Source organism: Saccoglossus kowalevskii, chromosome 4 (genome assembly GCF_978046115.1).
Source record: "Saccoglossus kowalevskii chromosome 4, keSacKowa6.1, whole genome shotgun sequence".
NCBI lineage: Eukaryota > Metazoa > Hemichordata > Enteropneusta > Harrimaniidae > Saccoglossus > Saccoglossus kowalevskii.
The window spans coordinates 13,781,993-13,800,764 of NC_140644.1; the positions used below are offsets into that span (position 1 = coordinate 13,781,993).

Consider the following 18,772-nt stretch of genomic DNA (forward strand, 5'->3'; position numbering starts at 1 on the left):
CTTCCGGAACATGTTATTCAGGTATTATATCATTGTGCACGTGCATAAAATAATCCGCCGGTTAATGCAAGTAATTAGAGATGTTATACTAATGTTATAAAAGGAAACATTTAATGCACAGAAGCTTCAATAAATTAATATCAGAAAAAAAATTATTTCTGTGGCATTACGCGCTTTCTAGTTCATGTCGGCGGAATAATTTCATATTATAACCGAAGAGAATAGGCATGCTGGGGTCATGGGTCAAAAAGATGGTGGCGAGCATGGAGCACGAGGATAGCATTTCGGCTGTTGCATATTTGCATTTTTTGGTGGAACTTTGATGACTGATAAACATTAGTTGAATATGGGCAGGCCGAACAGGGATCATAGACTAACATTCATTCAAAATTTTTCGTGCGGCGGGATTGCAGGCATCACAAGTCGAACTTTAACTTCACCGCTTGACGTGGTCAAAATTGTGTCACAAGTCGGAACGAATGATTCTCGCCAAGGATTTCTTCGAACGTTCATTAATTTGTACCAAAAGCAAGGACTTCGTGCTTTTTGGAAAGGGAACCTTTTGGGTTGCCTGAGACTTTTTCCATTTTCTGCGGTTCAGATAACATCCTTCAACTTCTTCAGAGTTCAATTTCAGGACGAATATGGCCGATGTTCGGGGTCATATGCTTTGCTGGCTGGAACTTTAGGCGGCGCTGTTGCCACAATAGTGACCTACCCGACTGACATGATAAAAACTAGGCTGATAGTACAACACACAAATACGCCTAGGTACAGGGGTATTGTTCATGCATTCAAGTTAGTGCTTCAAGAAGAAGGACTTTTAGCATTTTACAGAGGCCTATTCGCTTCACTCGTTGGTGAGTTTGACCCACAATGTTTTGAGTGGGCAAAATGGTGATTGTACTATTGGTGCATGGGGTGAGTTTGTTGCTCCAGGTTCCTTATTTTGACATTCTGGTGTTATCCTGACATTTTACGTAACATTTTCATGATGTGGTGGGGCAAAAGTTACTGCCTCCATGTTTAAAAAAAAAGTGATAAATAGTTTTTGCTAGATATTAGTAGTGCTTATTCACACATGCGTGGGTCCTACTATTTAACGCCCGGACACGCGAGGGAGTGTCCGGGGACGCGCGGAGGCGAACAGGGGGGAATACCTAACGCGCGGGGCAGCGGCAGCAATCCTTGTACTGTATAATATTCGTTTATGCTCATAATTTGAACTGGGGTGGCGAATTCGAGCAGCTATCCACACTTTTTATGATCGACGCCCGGGCATTCCGGCGAGTCGAGTCCGCCATGTTGTTTACTAATTTTGGTTAGCGTTTAACAATAGGACAATACCATTCGATCCATGGGGGTGACAGTCCTACGAATGTGCCGACATTGTCGAAGGACAAGGACAGGAAAAGTTTGTGCAAGTGTGGCGAGACTCCCGTAGTTACGCGGAAATTATTTACCTCATGTGAAAAAAAAAGCATTTTCGAGCATACGTATCGAGACCAAACATAATTTGTCGATAATCGAGTGTTGCAAGAAAAAGTGAGATTGTCGCAAAATGTAGCAAATCGTTTTCAAAACAGTGCCGTGCCGCTAAGAAAGTCTCACTTTGTTTGCGCCCACTGTAAAACATGTATAGTAAACAAACCGCCCTGTATAGTAAATAGACAGACAGGTTTGGAAAAGATCGATCACGGGGCGTGTATACAGAAAACTACTGGTATGTAGCTCGCCAACTGGGCTTGGGATCTCTCCATCGCGTCAAGTGGTCATTCATTCGCAAACGTGAATTCGTACAGCGGGCGATGAACTAAACTTGACCTTTCGATGTGTCGCTTCCAAGGCGTTGTGATACTCTCTTTACTACTACCTATATCCATGCTATATTTAATAAAAGTGGGAACGTCATTCAGTTTCATTGTTAACGGCAGGTTACACTAGCGCACCGGAAGCATGTGTGCGAATAGAGGTCATAGCCGTCGCATCGCGATTTTATAGTAGCTCACATACCGGACTCACACACCGGACTCACACCCTGCTCGGGGATCATGTGGTCTGTGTTACGAGCCCGGCCGTTACAAATTGGTCTGGGATCAGCTTGTAAATAATCTACTGTAACTATACACTGCACAAACAAACTACAAGAGATTCCATAAAATAGAAATACAAGGTGGCGTTTATCACGCCATTAATTTATTCAAGACCTTTTGTTACCTGTTATAGCTCCAAACAGAAACAACAAATGCTTTGTCTCTCGACGCAACTCGCCCTGGTTATGTAAATGTTTTCCCTTACCATCAGGCTCCAAGCCGGAACAAATGACAACCTTTTTTTTCTGAATTACACAAGTTCATCATATTTGGTATGTCATGTTTATTTGAAAAAAAAACGTGCCTTGCTTGGGTTGAACCACAGTTACTAAAAAATAGTGACCGTGGTTGAACTGAATTAGGGACAGTGTATGTTCCCCTCTTTGTTGTAGCTGTACAATAGAGTGTCAATCACAGCTGAATACGTGTCGCGGCGTCAACCTTTGAAATATGTGGACGAAACGTAATATATTCCGTACGCTATACTGTGCACGAGATTGACCAAACTCTGTGTTTTCGACAAGAGGTATAAACCAGGTTTACCGTAAACTGCGTGTACAACAAGAAATTTACCGCATGCTGTAAGAGTGGGGACAGGGGGTGGGTGACTGGTACAGGAAATAAAATAGGCATCTTAAGTTTTTACAGGAAGTTACCATTTACAGTAAAAAAATCGATTTTTACACTTAAAGATATATTTGATATTTTGTGTTTAAGAATCTATATTGAAAGCTTAATGTGGAAAATGCTTTATACACTTACAAAATATACGATCTTTGTACAAATCATGGATGAATAAAACGGTTGATTACAATTTAAATCTTGTCCATGGCTACGAATATACGTTTTTTATTTGTTTGAATTACATTACAAAGTATAAAAACATTGGACGAAAATATCCCCTCTGTACCGTACACGAGATTTACCGAACTCTGTACCGTTCACGATATTTAACCGTATGCGATATTCTTAGGATACCGACTTTATTGCAAGTGTGCGTAGCATTGTCACCTGCATACAATGCTGTGTTTACGGGGACACATAACAATGAGAAAACAACATGAGGTGAATAATTTCTGCGTAACAGACGTCTTACATGGTCATTTTTAAATGAATCTTACTAAACAATACTACGGGAGTCTCGCCACACTTGCACAAACTTGTCCTGTCCTTGTCCTTCGACAATGTCGGCACATTCGTAGGACTGTCACCCCCATGGATCGAATGGTATTGTCCTATTGTTAAACGCAAACCAAAATTAGTAAACAACATGGCGGACTCGACTCGCCGGAATGCCCGGGCGTCGATCATAAAAAGTGTGGATAGCTGCTCGAATTCGCCACTCCGGTTCAAATTTTGAGCATAAACAAATATTATACAGTACAAGGATTGCTGCCGCTGCCCCGCGCGTTAGGTATTCCCCCCTGTTCGCCTCCGCGCGTGCCCGGACACTCCCTCGCGTGTCCGGGCGTTAAATAGTAGGACCGCACATGCGTGTGTTTCTATGGTAATATTTTGAAGATTCAGTTTACAGCACTTGTATTTTTATGTTTATTCTTGATTCTATTGGACGTGCTTCTAGTCTGTAAGGCCACAAGATTCCAAGTAATAAATTTGGAGCCCTAAATCCATGACTTTTATTTTGTAGGAACTGTTCCTTTTGCTTGCGTTTATTACATGACTTATGAAATACTTCAGGAAATGGTATGGAGAAAGCCTCGATTTATGTTATCTCCTACAGAAAACTTCTTCAATGGATGTTTGGCTGCTGCAGTTGCACAAACTGCTTCTTATCCCTTTGATACTATTAGAAAGAAACTACAAGTAGGTACAAATGGTAGAGCAGATGTATTGTCTTCTTCCTAAGTTGTCTAGACTAAAGTAGTACATGTACATATTAAATTTACTATTTATTTGTACAACTCGTATTTGTGGCAGTGATGACAATAAGCTATTGAGAAATCAAACTATGATAAATATTTATACGCTATACTGAGCCACTTGTTTATAAATTTGATAAGTTTACCAGTCTTTCATTCATATACTGTAGATTTGAATTTATGTTAAATTACATGCTAGTTAAAACACATGCCTTCTTATTGTTAGGCCCAAAGCAAAGTTTTACCTGGTAACGGCGGTTGTGATGTGCGGTTCCACTCGTTGACTATGGGATTTCGTGTTATAATAGATCGTCATGGTATTGTAGGCCTATGGAGAGGACTGACAGCAAATCTTTTGAAGGTATACGTCTGCTGGTTTTAGGATTCACAAAGTTTACTACATAAAATATATTTACTTGTTCACTGTTGATGTTTCCTACTGACTGAAACTGTTGAACTACATGGATACGTGTACTGTTCTCTAAAGTCCAATATGTGTCTCTATTCACATAATTGATGGCCTAAATGCAGGTTCTGAAACTGTTATTGGTACCATTCAGTGTTGATTACAATGTACCAATATGAAAACAGATTACCATACTCAGTCTTCCATAGATAGATGTGGAATTCTCAGTGTTCTCAGATTCATGCATGATTCATCTGGACAAATAACATACATAAAATTGGTATCATTGTATCAATGCATATATTTTCAGATATCCAAAAGGGAATTCGTAAAAATTGATTAGAATTGGGTATAACAGCTGCAAAGTTCAAACAATCCATCCCTTTTTCATTGCACAATCAACACCATATATATTAAGTAACATAGCAACCAGATAATCATATATCATTTGTACAACTCGTATTTGTGGCAGTGATGACAATAAGCTATTGAGAAATCAAACTATGATAAATATTTATACGCTATACTGAGCCACAGAGTGTTTTGTTTTTGCCGTGTGAAATCTAAAGATATATGGTACCCTTAATGATTGCCAGGATGTTGTAAACTGTTACTTGGCCATGAACAATAACGCTAATGTTTGAATTATTGCAGGTTGTTCCTTACCACGGTTTGATGTTTGCAACTTTTGAAGCACTGAGACGTTTTTACCTGTATGAGAATGGTTATACAAGATCTGCACTGGATGACTCACCTAAACCTGGTACTGATCAAAGTCTTAAACCTGGGCAACTTAAACAATACATGTCTAGAATGCATGGCAATGATTAACTTTCTGTTAACCGTAGATCACTTGGTTTTTCACTGAGAATTTATTACTGTCCCCTTTCATCTGAGGCAGTCATACCTTGTTCCATTCTCTGAAGTTGAACCAGAACAAAAGAAAATGAACTGTTCTTTTTGTTAAAATAAATTCCAGTAAAAATAAGGCGAGCTTACACCCTTACTAAGATCTGAATGCAAAGCCTGAATGCAATAAAATTTTAGAAAGCTACATTAATTGCTCTTTTTTGCCGTGTTTAGAGTGCAATTTATTATATGGGAATGAATTCACACTCAACATTTTTGAAATTATTTGCACGTTTTAGTAGTTCCATCTCAGTTCATAACAATGTAGGTCTTAGATTATAGATCATAACATCTTAAGAACAAGTTAGGTCTTCATGAGTATTTTTCTCTTACCCATCCATGTGACAGGGTTCTGATCTTGTTCATCAGAGTAGCACGGGTAATAAAGTGATTTATTGTTTTTTTAAATGTTTGCCATCTAAACTAATTCAAAAATCAGTGGGGAGAATAACACGATAAAAATTCAAAAATGTTTGGTGTGAACATTTGTTAACAAATATGTAGTTTATACTGTGTATGACTAATGATGGCTGGTTAAATTGGGCAAATTCTATGGATCTTCCGAAGGTCATGAAATGGCTGAATATGCATATATATAGATTGTGAGCTTATTAATGTCAGTACTTCAACCATGGTGGTTGGAGATTGCATATTTGTAATGTATACATCTCCCAATATTGGAAATCCAGTTATTTATTGCGACAGCTGTATAGTGTACATTTTTTTTTTATATATAACTCGTTTCTATGTTTTGAGTTATTGCACCTTTTCAATGTTTTGCTTAGTTTAGGGTTTGGGAATTACTCTTCGACTGTTCTTTATTTGCGCGTAACTAGTTTGTGCTCATAACAACGCTTTGAATAAAATAGATTGCTGCGTAGGTGCTTCAATGCATGTTGCACTCGATGTTCTTTAAAATGCTTTTGCATGCTCACTTCAGCTATCTTAGCAATTCACCAAGCATTTCATAAATCATATAGTAGAATATGGTCATTCATTGCTTCAGCAGGCAAGCTTGCTTCAAAACACTTTTTGGGCTTATGGTTGCAACAATGTTACAAAAAACGAATGTTCTTGTCTGCCATCTTGGAATATAAGCTGTGTGCATCTTGTGCAAAAAAATAGCAGTGATGTTATTGTGCATGCATTCGTCACAATGCATTGTGTTCAATATACATGTAGATCTCATGCAACAACGCAAGTAAAATAGATTTAGCAAAAATAATTTCAATGCTTGCTGCAATCGAGTTACAAGCATCAGTGTTCTTTTAAATCATAAAATTGTTGATATACACCCAAAAAGTATTATGAATCGATTGACAAAGTGTTGGTTCATTGAGCAGAGACTATCTGAGCGCTGTATTTGTACTTTACCTGAATTGCATTAAGTGTCAGTTGTTATGCAAGTGTGCATTCAAATTGTGTTTACATGCATATTACATTGCTTGGGACCTTGTATTGAACATGTTACATCGCAATGACTGTGGAATAAAAATTAAAATGTACCAGTTTATTATTCCATATATGGTAATGTTGTAGGCTGTTGCTCATTTTCATTAATAGAACTTGCCTCTTGCATCCTTGTGATTAACTGTTCCATCTTTTTTATATGTAAATATTTGTCTTTTTTTTTTTTAATTTTACGTTTTATTATAGGAACTTGACTACTGGTGCTTGGGATTGTAGCTGACAAATGAAACTCTTTTTCATTGATGTACAATAGATGCTTTACTGCCAGTTTCCTTTTTCTGCAATAAAAATTTCAGATACAACATAACTTGTCTTCAGTGATTAAATAATTTAAATATTCAGAGGTAATCTTATGAGAAAGAAGGTTGATGTAGCAGTTTATTCATTCTCAGAATTGAATATCACTGACCAAATGACAATTTGTATAAGCATGTGCGCCCTCAATGTTATACCATAGCTCTGTCATAGAGTGCATACCATGACACCTAATTGCCAAATGCAGTGAAGTATTAAAATCCTGATCTCTTAATAAATTCAATACAAAAATAACTTCCACTAAGAATTAATTGATCATGGTAAGGCATGTCTCCAGCCTTTCCTCAACAAATTTGCTAACTTCTGAGTAAGTTCTTTATACTGTGCATCATTGGCAACATTGTTATTTTCCATCTTGTCTGACCTCAGCTTGTACAATTCTCTTGCGTGCACATCGTCCCAGTTACCCTGACACTGCACATTATTAAAACCAATCCATTCCGTGTAGCGATACTTGTCAGTCACCATGGAATACCCCATGATTGTAATATCTTTCAAAATAGGAGAGTCGCTGTTTTCTTGTGGCTCATCTGAGGGCCTTGGGTACTGTGTAAATACTGCTTTCTTCCATTTAAAATCAGCCAATGTATCATTTGTGGAAATTTGTTCAATTAGTGGCGAGAGGCTGATTCCTTCTGTACACAGCCTGACCTCTGTAGGATTTTTTGGACACAGAGGGGGCATGGTTATTCCGCAGATATCTGTTAAAGTTGGGAAAATGTCTACCAGCTCTACATGGTTATCACAAACAAGTCTGCCACTTTTTAAATCAGAATGATCGAACATTGTAACTGTGGTCTTTGATTTAAAAATATTAATGTCTTCAGTTTCACTGCCCTCTGCATTACTGTATCGATTTCTCCGTGTTTCCTGTGTGGTATTGTTATCAAGTTTCGCAGACCTTAATTGTTTCAGTATATTTATGTGTGGGAATTTCTGATGACCTTGATCTTTCTTATCAGTGACACCAGGAATGTACATTAATAGCGGTACTCTGGTGGCGACATCAAAATTGCTGTATTTAGCCCATTCTTGGTGTTCTCCGAGAGCCCATCCTATCGGTAATAAGAGAATCAAATTGGATATTAGACTAGTTTAGACTCCTCTGTTTGATACCTTACTGAGCATGCATGGTGTTGGTTATCTGATTATTCACGAGACCATTTGTTTCGGGTTTTCACAAGTTGAATTGACATAGTTGTTATGCCGCAGAGATCTCTTGCCAGAATACAAGATGTCACAAATTATATTTTGTCCTGCTTCATGGGTAATACGTTTTCATACTGATTGTAAACTTTTATAACGAACAATTTAAATATACCAGATGTTGAATTGCAAATAATCCCCTTCTCATAATAACATATAGCAACTACTGTAAAATCTGTATTAGAAGCCGCAGCTGCTATTAAAATGGTACAATGCAACAGAGGGGATGCGGTTTCTATTAGAGCATCTACACGTATGAGAAATGATGAATTTTTGGTTCTCAATTGTTCAAAAAGAATGGGTGCGACTTCTATTATTAAGGATGCGGCGTTTAATACGGATTTTACGGTAAAAAGTACATCCAAGGTGCCTTTATACGATTATATCAAATCATGTTACGACAAACAGTGAGTGAATGGGATATTTTCCTGTCAGTTGTGTAGAAGTCAGCCAGGTGTTCCTCAAATTTAATTCCCATATTTAAAATTTGATTTTTAATGTGTTACAATTTAACACTGGCCCTGATGACATACGATAAACTGCAAGTGCAACTAAATGAAAAATGCATAAAAATAATACGATAATTTTCTTACCATGGTCACCAACGAATGTTATGACAGTATTTTCAGCAAATCCATACTTCTCTAGACTGGATAATAAGTAACCAACTAAGTTATCAACATATGTTGTGGAAGCGTAGTAACTTTGTCTGATTAACAACTATGAAAACAGAATAAATTATCAGTGATAAATACTGTGAAAGTATCAATTATATGCTGGATTTAACTTTTAAAATTATAGTAGTGTTATTCATTCCATTCACATTTTAGTTACTTCTAATCAAAATTGTCATTCTCACAGTATGCAAAACACTTTTGGGTTCTGCGAGCACCAGTTAATGACTGAACATGGATTCATTGCGCGATGATTAAAAGTACCCAACAAATAAACATAGCTTTTAATACCTGATAATGTTTTGGCATTGGTCCGTAAGGGAAGCTAACATTCAATGCTTTGATATCGTCCCTCTGCCTCACATCTGTCCACGGATCCCAGGCAACATGGGGTAACTTCTTTGGGTAATCCGGATTCGTAGGAGCCTTGATAGAAGACAAAGGATACAAGTCACGGAATTCCTTGGGATACTTCAATGGGATATGCGGTTTATGGTAACCAACAGCCAGGAAGAATGGTTGGCTACCTTTCGTTTGTTGTTGTTGTTGTTGTGAGATATTGCGTAGTAATTCAATAGCATATTCTGTGCTTTGTATATCTGGCAGTGATGCCTCTGGTTGGGTTTTCACATCCACAGGACAGATAAGATTCATATGTAGGTTACCATCGGGTCCTGGACAAACCTGGCAGGATTGGAAAACAGATGTTGATGAATACCAGTAAATGCAATTGAAAGTTGTTGTCAATAATAATACTTCTGAAATATTTGAATTTTTAACATAATTTGTGTTCCTGTGTATCTCATTATGTATTTGTAAAACACATTGTATTCTAGCAACCAAAAATTTTTTACTTGGTTACTGAATTTTCCAGTTATCCAACAATGATTTGAACTTGGTTGCCAATGGCAACTAAGGAAAATATTCTGAGGGCTGTCTTGAGATCACTCACTCAATTTAGTATTTAAATCCTACAAAGTTAAACTCACTAACACATATATTATCATTATCTTTATATACTTACTTTTTTCATTTTGTATTTCTGTGTTGATGGATGAAAAGCAGGCACAGACCAGCTGTAAGGGTAGTCATCAGTGTAGTTGCTGGATATACCTACATGATATCAGCAGAATAAAACATACGTTAAGGGGGTCTAACAAATCCAAGGATGAACAGAAGAAATAAGAGGACTTAAAAACCTGTTTGTGTTTGATGATTACATTTTTGTCTTTCTTATTTATTTGATGTCTCTAATTGTGGCTGTTGGAAAGTAAAATTTTCTTCATGTGTAGAATATAAGTTTTTTTTCATACACCAATCTTGGCCCTATCTTGACATCACCAGAAACTGTTCAAACTTGTACTGAGGATCGACTGGGTGATTCCTCTTTCAAGTATAAAACTGAAATGCTATTCATTTTTAATTCAACATCAATCGTGATTTCATAGTCTTGAAGATGGTCTTGTTAGAGTCTCATATAGCTGTATTTTTATGTGGCATTTTTTTCACCATGAGCGAACTTTGAACTTTGATATTAGGTACTTCCTAGGTTGTGTCTATAATACACCAATCAAAGAAAGCTTAGAAAGAACTCCCATGTGCTGAGAGTATTGGAGACACATTAAATATAATTCGAAATTACTTACCTGAAAACTAATTATGCAAATCAGAAAATTAATATGAACTGATTTGAGTGTAAAAATAATGAGGTCTGCGCAATGTAACAAAAAATCTATGTTTCCAAGTTTAATTGAAATGTGATTAGAACCAAAAAATTATGAATTATTATGCTTATTAGGGAATTAGTATGAACACGATTTTTCCCCAAACTAATTAGGTTTGTACATTGTCCTAGAGCATCTTTGTACTAAGTTTCATTGAAATGGAATAATTAGTACTTTAGATATCAGTGTGAAAGCTTAAAATTGGTTAATTATGCAAATTAGGTAATTAATATGTACAGATTTTAACCCCCAATTATCCAGGTCTGTCTATTGTTCTACAGCATCCATGTACAAACATTCATTGATATGTGATGTTTAGTACCTGAGATATCAGTGTGAAAGTTCAAAATTGGTTAATTATGCAAATTAGGTGATTAATATGCACAAATATTTACCGAAAACTAATTGGGTCTCTGCATAATTCTAGATTCATTGAAATGTGATGATTAGTACTTTAGATATCAGTAGAAAAGCTGAAAATTAATTATGCAAATTAGGTAATTAATATGCACAATTATTTACCCTAAAACTAATCAGGTCTCTGCATAGTCCTAAAGGATCTATGCACCAAGTTTCATTGAAATGCGATGATTAGTACTTGAGATACCCGTGGAAAAGCTGAAAATTAACTAATTATGCAAATTAGGTGATTAATATGCACAAATATTTATCGGAAACAATCAATCTCTGCATAGTCCTTGAGTATGTAAGTACCAAGTTTCATTGAAATGTAATGCTCACTACTTATATCAAATGCTGAAAATTAATTAATATGTACTGATATTACCATAAAGACTATCAGGTCTGTGCAGTGTCATATGACATCTATGTACTAAGTTTCATTGAAATGTGATGATTAGTACTTGAGATATCAGTGGAAAAACCGAAAATTGACTAATCATTATGCAAATTAGGTAATTAGTATCCACGGATTATTACCAAAAACTAATCAAAACCTAGCATTAGTTCAGAGCATCTATGTACCAAGTTTCATCAAAATCCAATGAGTGGTTCTTTAGATATCAGTGGAACAGTCATAGAACAGCTAAAAATTAGCTAATTATCATGCAAATTAGGTAATTAATATGCACGGATTTTTACCAAAAACTAATCAAATCTGTGCATATGTTCGGAGCATCTATGTACCAAGTTTCATCAAAATCCAATGAGTGGTTCTTTAGATATCAGTGGAACAGTCATAGAACAGCTAAAAATTAGCTAATTATCATGCAAATTAGGTAATTAACGAGCATGGATTTTCACCAAAACCTGATCAAATCTGCGCATTGGCCCAGAGCATCTATGCACCAAGTTTCATCAAAAACCGATGTATGGTTCTTGAAATAGCAGTGGAACAGTCGGACACACATACACACACACACACACACTAACTGCAAAGACTCCCATTATGTGCTTCGCACATGGGAGTCAATTATGTGCTTCGCACATGGGAGTCAAAAACGGAATTTGAACAGCAATGCATGATGGGATTTATTGTAGTTAGCTTTCAATGGGTTTAACTCACGAACACTATAGCTTCCATTATTGAGTTTTGCCGACAATAAAACATGTGTCATGTGACCTACCAGGATGAAAGACTTTTCCAACCGATGCAGCGTAATAACCATTCTCTTTGAAATGTTGTGGCAGAGTAGTAAAGTTACCACCAAGACTCCTCCAATAGCTATTCAAATCATAGATTCTGGTGGTGTCAGGGCGACGACCAGTTAGAAACGATGCTCGGCTTGGTGCACATAATGCTTGCTGCGTCAACAAATGAAAATGACGTCATTAACATATCCATCTTGATTCTCCCTCAGATACTGTACATCAAATCTATTGTTGTCACTGTCAATTCTTACAGTTTAATAATTTTAGTTCATTCCTATGAGGGAAAATTCACTATCGCTTTTAAAGCGGGGAAGTCGTTACCTGCCAATGTGGCCAAATGCCATAGCGTGTCATTGTTTACAAACAAGTGTCTACCCATGAGCCTTTATGTTTCTAGCATGCATTGTTAAAGCGAGAGGGTCATCACCTGCGTACGCGCGGGAATTGAACAACACACGATAAAAACGCAAATGCTCATGGGTAGACGCTTGTTTGTAAACAATGACAAGCTATGGCCATCTGACGCATGCACAAGTGATGACTCCCTCGCTTTAACATCTCTTAGAACACAATTCCTGAAAATATAGTATTCCACAGTGATTTAAGCCAATACATTTACTGCCTGTAGACTTGCTATGTGATTATATTTTGAAGCACGAGTATAGATCGTACCTGTACATGTGCATTGGTAAACTTGATAGAATTGGCAGCCAGCTGATCAATGTTTGGAGTGAAATATTGCGTCACATTGTCATAACATCCAAGAGCTGGTCTCAGGTCATCAACTACTATGAACAGAACATTGAGCTTTGAAGCTAAAGAAACAAATAAAAGCATTCATTATAATTACCATACGGGATGATGATTTCAGATTGAGGGATGGATTGCTTGGTCTGATGGAATATAATGTTTTTTTTTCTTTCTCATGATGCAAATTGCAGTGAAAATCGTTTCAATTAAATGTGTATTTGATCAATCAGGAACGCCCAATGCACGCTCAAAGCAAGGGAGTCATCACCTGCACATGCGGCAGATGGCCATAGCATGAAGTGATCCTTTTCGTTTTTACCATGTGTTTTATTATCGCTTGAGACTCAATTCCCATGCGTGCACAGGTGACAACTCCCCTGCTTTAACTGTTCAAGTAGTTCTAACGCTATTGTTACCCACTCTGTTTCATCCAAATGTTACACACACTATGGGATTAAGCAGTCTTACAAGAATTATTTGGGGGAGGGTGGGTGGAGCTGATTGCATGGGCAAACTATCCCCATTTGAAAAAGGGACATGGTCCATTAGGAATTTCACACATAATTGTAGTCAGGGATTGGTCAGTAAATTTCTTTCAACATTATGAGAATTTCTCAAAAAATACAGATCTATCAATGGTTTGGGAGCGGTCATTTTTTAAGTCAGATAAAATGTTTGTGCTCTGATTCTTCAGGGAAAATTACAGAAAATGAATATTTAAAAAAAAAAATAAGATAGAGAAAAGCCCCCAGAAAATTACATCTATAACATCATGAAAAAAAAATCGAGCTCAAAGCTAACTAGTGGAAAAAAAACTAAAATGTACACAGTCATGTTGATACTCACAGCACAACATATCCATTCTCTTTATAAATTTCTAAATTCAAGCTCAAAAGATATTTATTAGCTGATTTTCAAATGACGCCAATGGACGTACACTGAGCTAGGTTATTGGTTGGATTTAACTTCCACTTAAATTTGTATAGACGAAAAAGAAGTTATATATCTCATCCATTCATCCCCCAGCCCGATTATTAAACCTTCTGAGAAAAGGATATAAGAGTGAATTACACTACGCCATTTGATATCTGATATCATGAGAAGTTTGTCAAAATGTACATTTTGTATATTGTCAAGCTTTTAACAAACAAACAAACAAACAAGTTTTGATTGAACTGCCAGGAAGCATCCCCTCCCCTCATATCACCTCCCCTCGTAGTTTCACCCACGGCGTTGTCAGAGTGGGCGTATTTGCATTCGGTCGTTGGCTTCCCACTCAAATCCCCGGTGTTTATAAACATACCTCGCCTAGTCCCAGTAGTACCATCCAAGAGCGCAGAAACCAAAGCGATGCATGTTGAAAATGCCACTAAACGAAAAAGTTGAAATACCAATGTGTTCATCAGCATTGTGATATGACGATTACGAAAAACTAATTCGCAATTAATGCACGGTGTGACTGTGCTGACTGTCGACAACTAAAAACCAGTTCCGTTCTCCATATTTTGATTTGGTAAACAGCCGCGCCCTCTATCGACCGGTGTAAAAAAACTTATTCACAAGGATTGATTGAAAATGTATGGCACGCCAAAACTGTCTTATGTGGATATATATCATTATACACTGCATACTCGTTATTATACACTGCATACTCGTTATTATACATCGCTTACTCGTTATTATACACTGTATACTCGTTATTATACAGTGCATACTCGTTATTATACGGTTCATACTCGTTATTATACACAGCATACTCGTTATTATACACTGTATACTCGTTATTATACACTGTATACTTGTTATTATACAGTGCATACTCGTTATTATACAGTGCATACTCGTTATTATACACTGCATACTCGTTATTATACACTGTATACTCGTTGTTATACACTGTATACTCGTTATTGTTCAGTGTATAGTCTATATTATACGGTGCATACGTGTTATTACACACTGCTCACTCATTATTATACACTGCATACTCGTTATTATACATCGCTTACTCGTTATTATACACTGCATGCTCGTTATTATACAGTGCATACTCGTTATTATACGGTTCATACTCGTTATTATACACAGCATACTCGTTATTATACACTGTATACTCGTTATTATACACTGCATACTCGTTATTATACGGTTCATACTCGTTATTATACACTGCATACTCGTTATTATACACTGCATACTCGTTATTATACATCGCTTACTCGTTATTATACACTGTATACTCGTTATTATACAGTGCATACTCGTTATTATACGGTTCATACTCGTTATTATACACAGCATACTCGTTATTATACACTGTATACTCGTTATTATACACTGTATACTCGTTATTATACAGTGCATACTCGTTATTATACAGTGCATACTCGTTATTATACACTGCATACTCGTTATTATACACTGTATACTCGTTGTTATACACTGTATACTCGTTATTGTTCAGTGTATAGTCTATATTATACGGTGCATACGTGTTATTACACACTGCTCACTCATTATTATACACTGCATACTCGTTATTATACATCGCTTACTCGTTATTATACACTGCATGCTCGTTATTATACAGTGCATACTCGTTATTATACGGTTCATACTCGTTATTATACACAGCATACTCGTTATTATACACTGTATACTCGTTATTATACACTGCATACTCGTTATTATACGGTTCATACTCGTTATTATACACAGCATACTCGTTATTATACACTGTATACTCGTTATTATACACTGCATACTCGTTATTATACGGTTCATACTTGTTATTATACACAGCATACTCGTTATTATACACTGCATACTCGTTATTATACACTGTATACTCATTATTATACACTGCATACTCGTTATTATACACAGCATACTCGTTATTATACACTGTATACTCGTTATTATACACTGTATACTCGTTGTTATACACTGTATACTCGTTATTGTTCAGTGTATAGTCTATATTATACGGTGCATACGTGTTATTACACACTGCTCACTCATTATTATACACTGCATACTCATTATTATACATCGCTTACTCGTTATTATACACTGCATGCTCGTTATTATACAGTGCATACTCGTTATTATACGGTTCATACTCGTTATTATACACAGCATACTCGTTATTATACACTGTATACTCGTTATTATACACTGCATACTCGTTATTATACGGTTCATACTCGTTATTATACACAGCATACTCGTTATTATACACTGTATACTCGTTATTATACACTACATACTCGTTATTATACGGTTCATACTCGTTATTATACACTGTATACTCGTTATTATACACTGCATACTCGTTATTATACACTGTATACTCGTTATTATACACTGCATACTCGTTATTATACATCGCTTACTCGTTATTATACACTGTATACTCTTTATTATACACTGCATACTCGTTATTACACACTGCATACTCGTTATTATTCAGTGTATACTCGTTATTATACACTGCATACTCGTTATTATACACTGTATTATCGTTATTATACACTGCATACTCGTTATTATTCAGTGTATAGTCTATATTATACGGTGCTTACTCGTTGTTATACACTGTATACTCGTTATTATTCAGTGTATAGTCTTTATTATACGGTGCTCACTCATTATTATACACTGTATACTCGCTATTATACATCGCTTACTCGTTATTATACATCGCTTACTTGTTATTATACACTGTATACTCGTTATTATACACTGTATACTCGTTATTATACACTGCATACTCGTTATTACACACTGGTAACTTGTTATTATACAGTACATACTCGTTATTATACAGTGCATTGTGTGCATACACATTGTACAATTCAAATTCGTTAATAAACAATGCATTGTCATTGTTTTATACATCATCCCAGAATACAATGCAATATGTCAATTCAGTGCGCATGTGCTAGTTGTTCTGTTTACTGAACTGCATGTTTGATTAGCTTTTGCGCCACGTAAGCAGCAATGGAAGAGATGGAATCCTCTATGATGAATATCCTGGTCAGTCTCAATTTGCAATCATTGAAAAGTAAGTTTGAAAGGGAAAGAATAACACCTGATATAATTTGTAAACTGTCCATTCCACAAATGGAAACACTAGGTGTCATCAATTCAAGCGATATGATGAAACTAAGAGTTGCATGTTCAACATATGGAGGACAATCGCCTATGATACAAGGACGTGAATTCTCAATCCCTAAATTTGTTTTAGAAAACTTACTGGATGAAGATTTTACCATAAAGGAGATTTCAACGATTCTGACTGTTTCCGAAAGTACAGTTTATCGACGAATGTCGAAATACGGTTTGAGTAAAGTGAATTTTACAGAGATATCTGATGTTGAACTAGATGCTAAAATACTGAATATAACAAGAGATTTCCCATACTGTGGAGAAAACATGCTTAGGCAATTACTTCTTAGTCGACATTCCATAAAGATTCAACGCATGCGATTAAGAGACAGTGTACACAGAGTAGACGAGGATGGAGTCATCAGCAGAAGGATTACACAACTGCATAGGAGAGTTTATAATGTTAAAGGCCCTAATCATTTGTGGCATGTGGACACAAACCATAAATTGATTCGATGGTATATAGTAATATTTGGTTCAATTGATGGGTTTAGTCGTTTGCCCACCGTTCTAGCTTGCCTCAATAATAATAAGTCTGATACTCTTCTGCATCACTTTAAAATAGGTGTTGAGCAGTATGGTTGCCCAAGTCGTGTCCGCTCTGACAAAGGTCTAGAAAATGTGGGTATAGCTGATTTCATGCTTTCAGAAAGAGGGGTAGGTAGAGGAAGTATGATAACTGGCAAGAGTACCCACAACCAACGCATTGAACGACTATGGAAAAACGTTTTCAGTGGTGTACTGAGTATTTACTACCAGTTGTTCTATCATATGGAGGACTGTGGTGTTTTGAATCCTTTAGACACCATGCATATTGTTGCGTTGCATTACGTCTTTCTGCATAAGATTGACGAGAAATTGGAAATTTGGCGACAAGCATGGTCACAGCACAGAATGAGAACCACGAGAACTTCACCTCTCCGTTTGTGGGTTTCAGGTCAGCTCCAGAATCCAATGGGAATTGAACTAAGGTCCACAGAAATTGTTAATTATGGGGCAGAGGGGATTATCTATGATGAAGAAGAAGACGTAAACCCAAGACCAATTTTGAATACACCATCATATGAATTGTCACCACAATGCAGGGATCACCTTGGTGCAGCTATTCCAAGAGACTGGACTTCTGACAATTATGGAGTGGATATCTTCATGTTAGCTATACAAATAATCAACAACCATAATGTAAACCAAGGTTATAGGTAGTAACATTTAGACAATGGTAGTATGTTCCTCTATTTAAGGATAAAACGAGGTTGCCATAATTTCGGTACAATACATTTTTGGGAAGGGATGTCTCCACTGGGTACATGTTTATTAAGGCTATGGACCTTGCACATGTCGGTATTGTGGCACACTATTTTACAGTTTCTGTTTTTTGTGAACAATTCGGATATTGTTAATGAAACCCTATTTGCTCTTATCACATGGCGGCCATTACTGAATATTAATTGATTTTCATGCCTTGCTTTCGTCTTGACATATTGGTGGCGGATAATATGTATCCTTTCATTGCATGGAACGTGAAAGCAAGGCTTGGAACACAAATTAGTCAGCAATGGCCACC

At 36.5% G+C, this 18,772-nt stretch overlaps 2 protein-coding genes and 2 non-coding genes across 4 annotated transcripts; 3 read left to right on the top strand and 1 right to left on the bottom strand.

Annotated features, from left to right (window-relative positions):
• Window positions 1–225: 225 nt before the first annotated feature.
• Window positions 226–7,065, top strand: LOC100370648 (solute carrier family 25 member 43-like). Its single transcript, XM_085497818.1, has 5 exons — window positions 226–860; window positions 3,742–3,917; window positions 4,200–4,334; window positions 5,034–5,142; window positions 6,945–7,065. Exons 1-5 carry the CDS (start codon window positions 347–349, stop codon window positions 6,950–6,952), a joined length of 942 nt encoding a protein of 313 aa, XP_085353944.1. The 5' UTR covers window positions 226–346; the 3' UTR covers window positions 6,953–7,065.
• Window positions 4,026–4,096, top strand: LOC144348602 (small nucleolar RNA U54). The gene has a single exon (XR_013419860.1). It is a non-coding gene; the product is annotated as a small nucleolar RNA U54 (small nucleolar RNA).
• LOC144348603 (small nucleolar RNA U54) lies at window positions 4,846–4,916 on the top strand. The gene has a single exon (XR_013419861.1). It is a non-coding gene; the product is annotated as a small nucleolar RNA U54 (small nucleolar RNA).
• Window positions 7,066–7,108: 43 nt separating the features above from the next.
• Window positions 7,109–14,563, bottom strand: LOC100370796 (iduronate 2-sulfatase-like). Its single transcript, XM_085497817.1, has 7 exons — window positions 14,342–14,563; window positions 12,961–13,103; window positions 12,264–12,441; window positions 9,978–10,066; window positions 9,245–9,637; window positions 8,873–8,999; window positions 7,109–8,128 (listed from the first exon to the last, which is right to left on the bottom strand). Exons 1-7 carry the CDS (start codon window positions 14,445–14,447, stop codon window positions 7,329–7,331), a joined length of 1,836 nt encoding a protein of 611 aa, XP_085353943.1. The 5' UTR covers window positions 14,448–14,563; the 3' UTR covers window positions 7,109–7,328.
• Between the last annotated feature and the right edge of the window lie 4,209 nt (window positions 14,564–18,772).

Excerpts from the sequence above, each read along its gene's own strand:
- LOC100370648 (XM_085497818.1), top strand. The coding sequence starts at position 347 with ATGGGCAGGCCGAACAGGGATCATAGACTAACATTCATTCAAAATTTT. Across the intron at positions 861-3,741 it reads CCTATTCGCTTCACTCGTTG|GAACTGTTCCTTTTGCTTGC; the intron begins GTGAGTTTGACC and ends TTTATTTTGTAG. Across the intron at positions 3,918-4,199 it reads CTATTAGAAAGAAACTACAA|GCCCAAAGCAAAGTTTTACC; the intron begins GTAGGTACAAAT and ends TCTTATTGTTAG.
- LOC100370796 (XM_085497817.1), bottom strand. The coding sequence starts at position 14,447 with ATGCTGATGAACACATTGGTATTTCAACTTTTTCGTTTAGTGGCATTT. Across the intron at positions 10,067-12,263 it reads TGGAAAAGTCTTTCATCCTG|GTATATCCAGCAACTACACT; the intron begins GTAGGTCACATG and ends GATATCATGTAG. Across the intron at positions 8,129-8,872 it reads AACATTCGTTGGTGACCATG|GATGGGCTCTCGGAGAACAC; the intron begins GTAAGAAAATTA and ends TATTACCGATAG.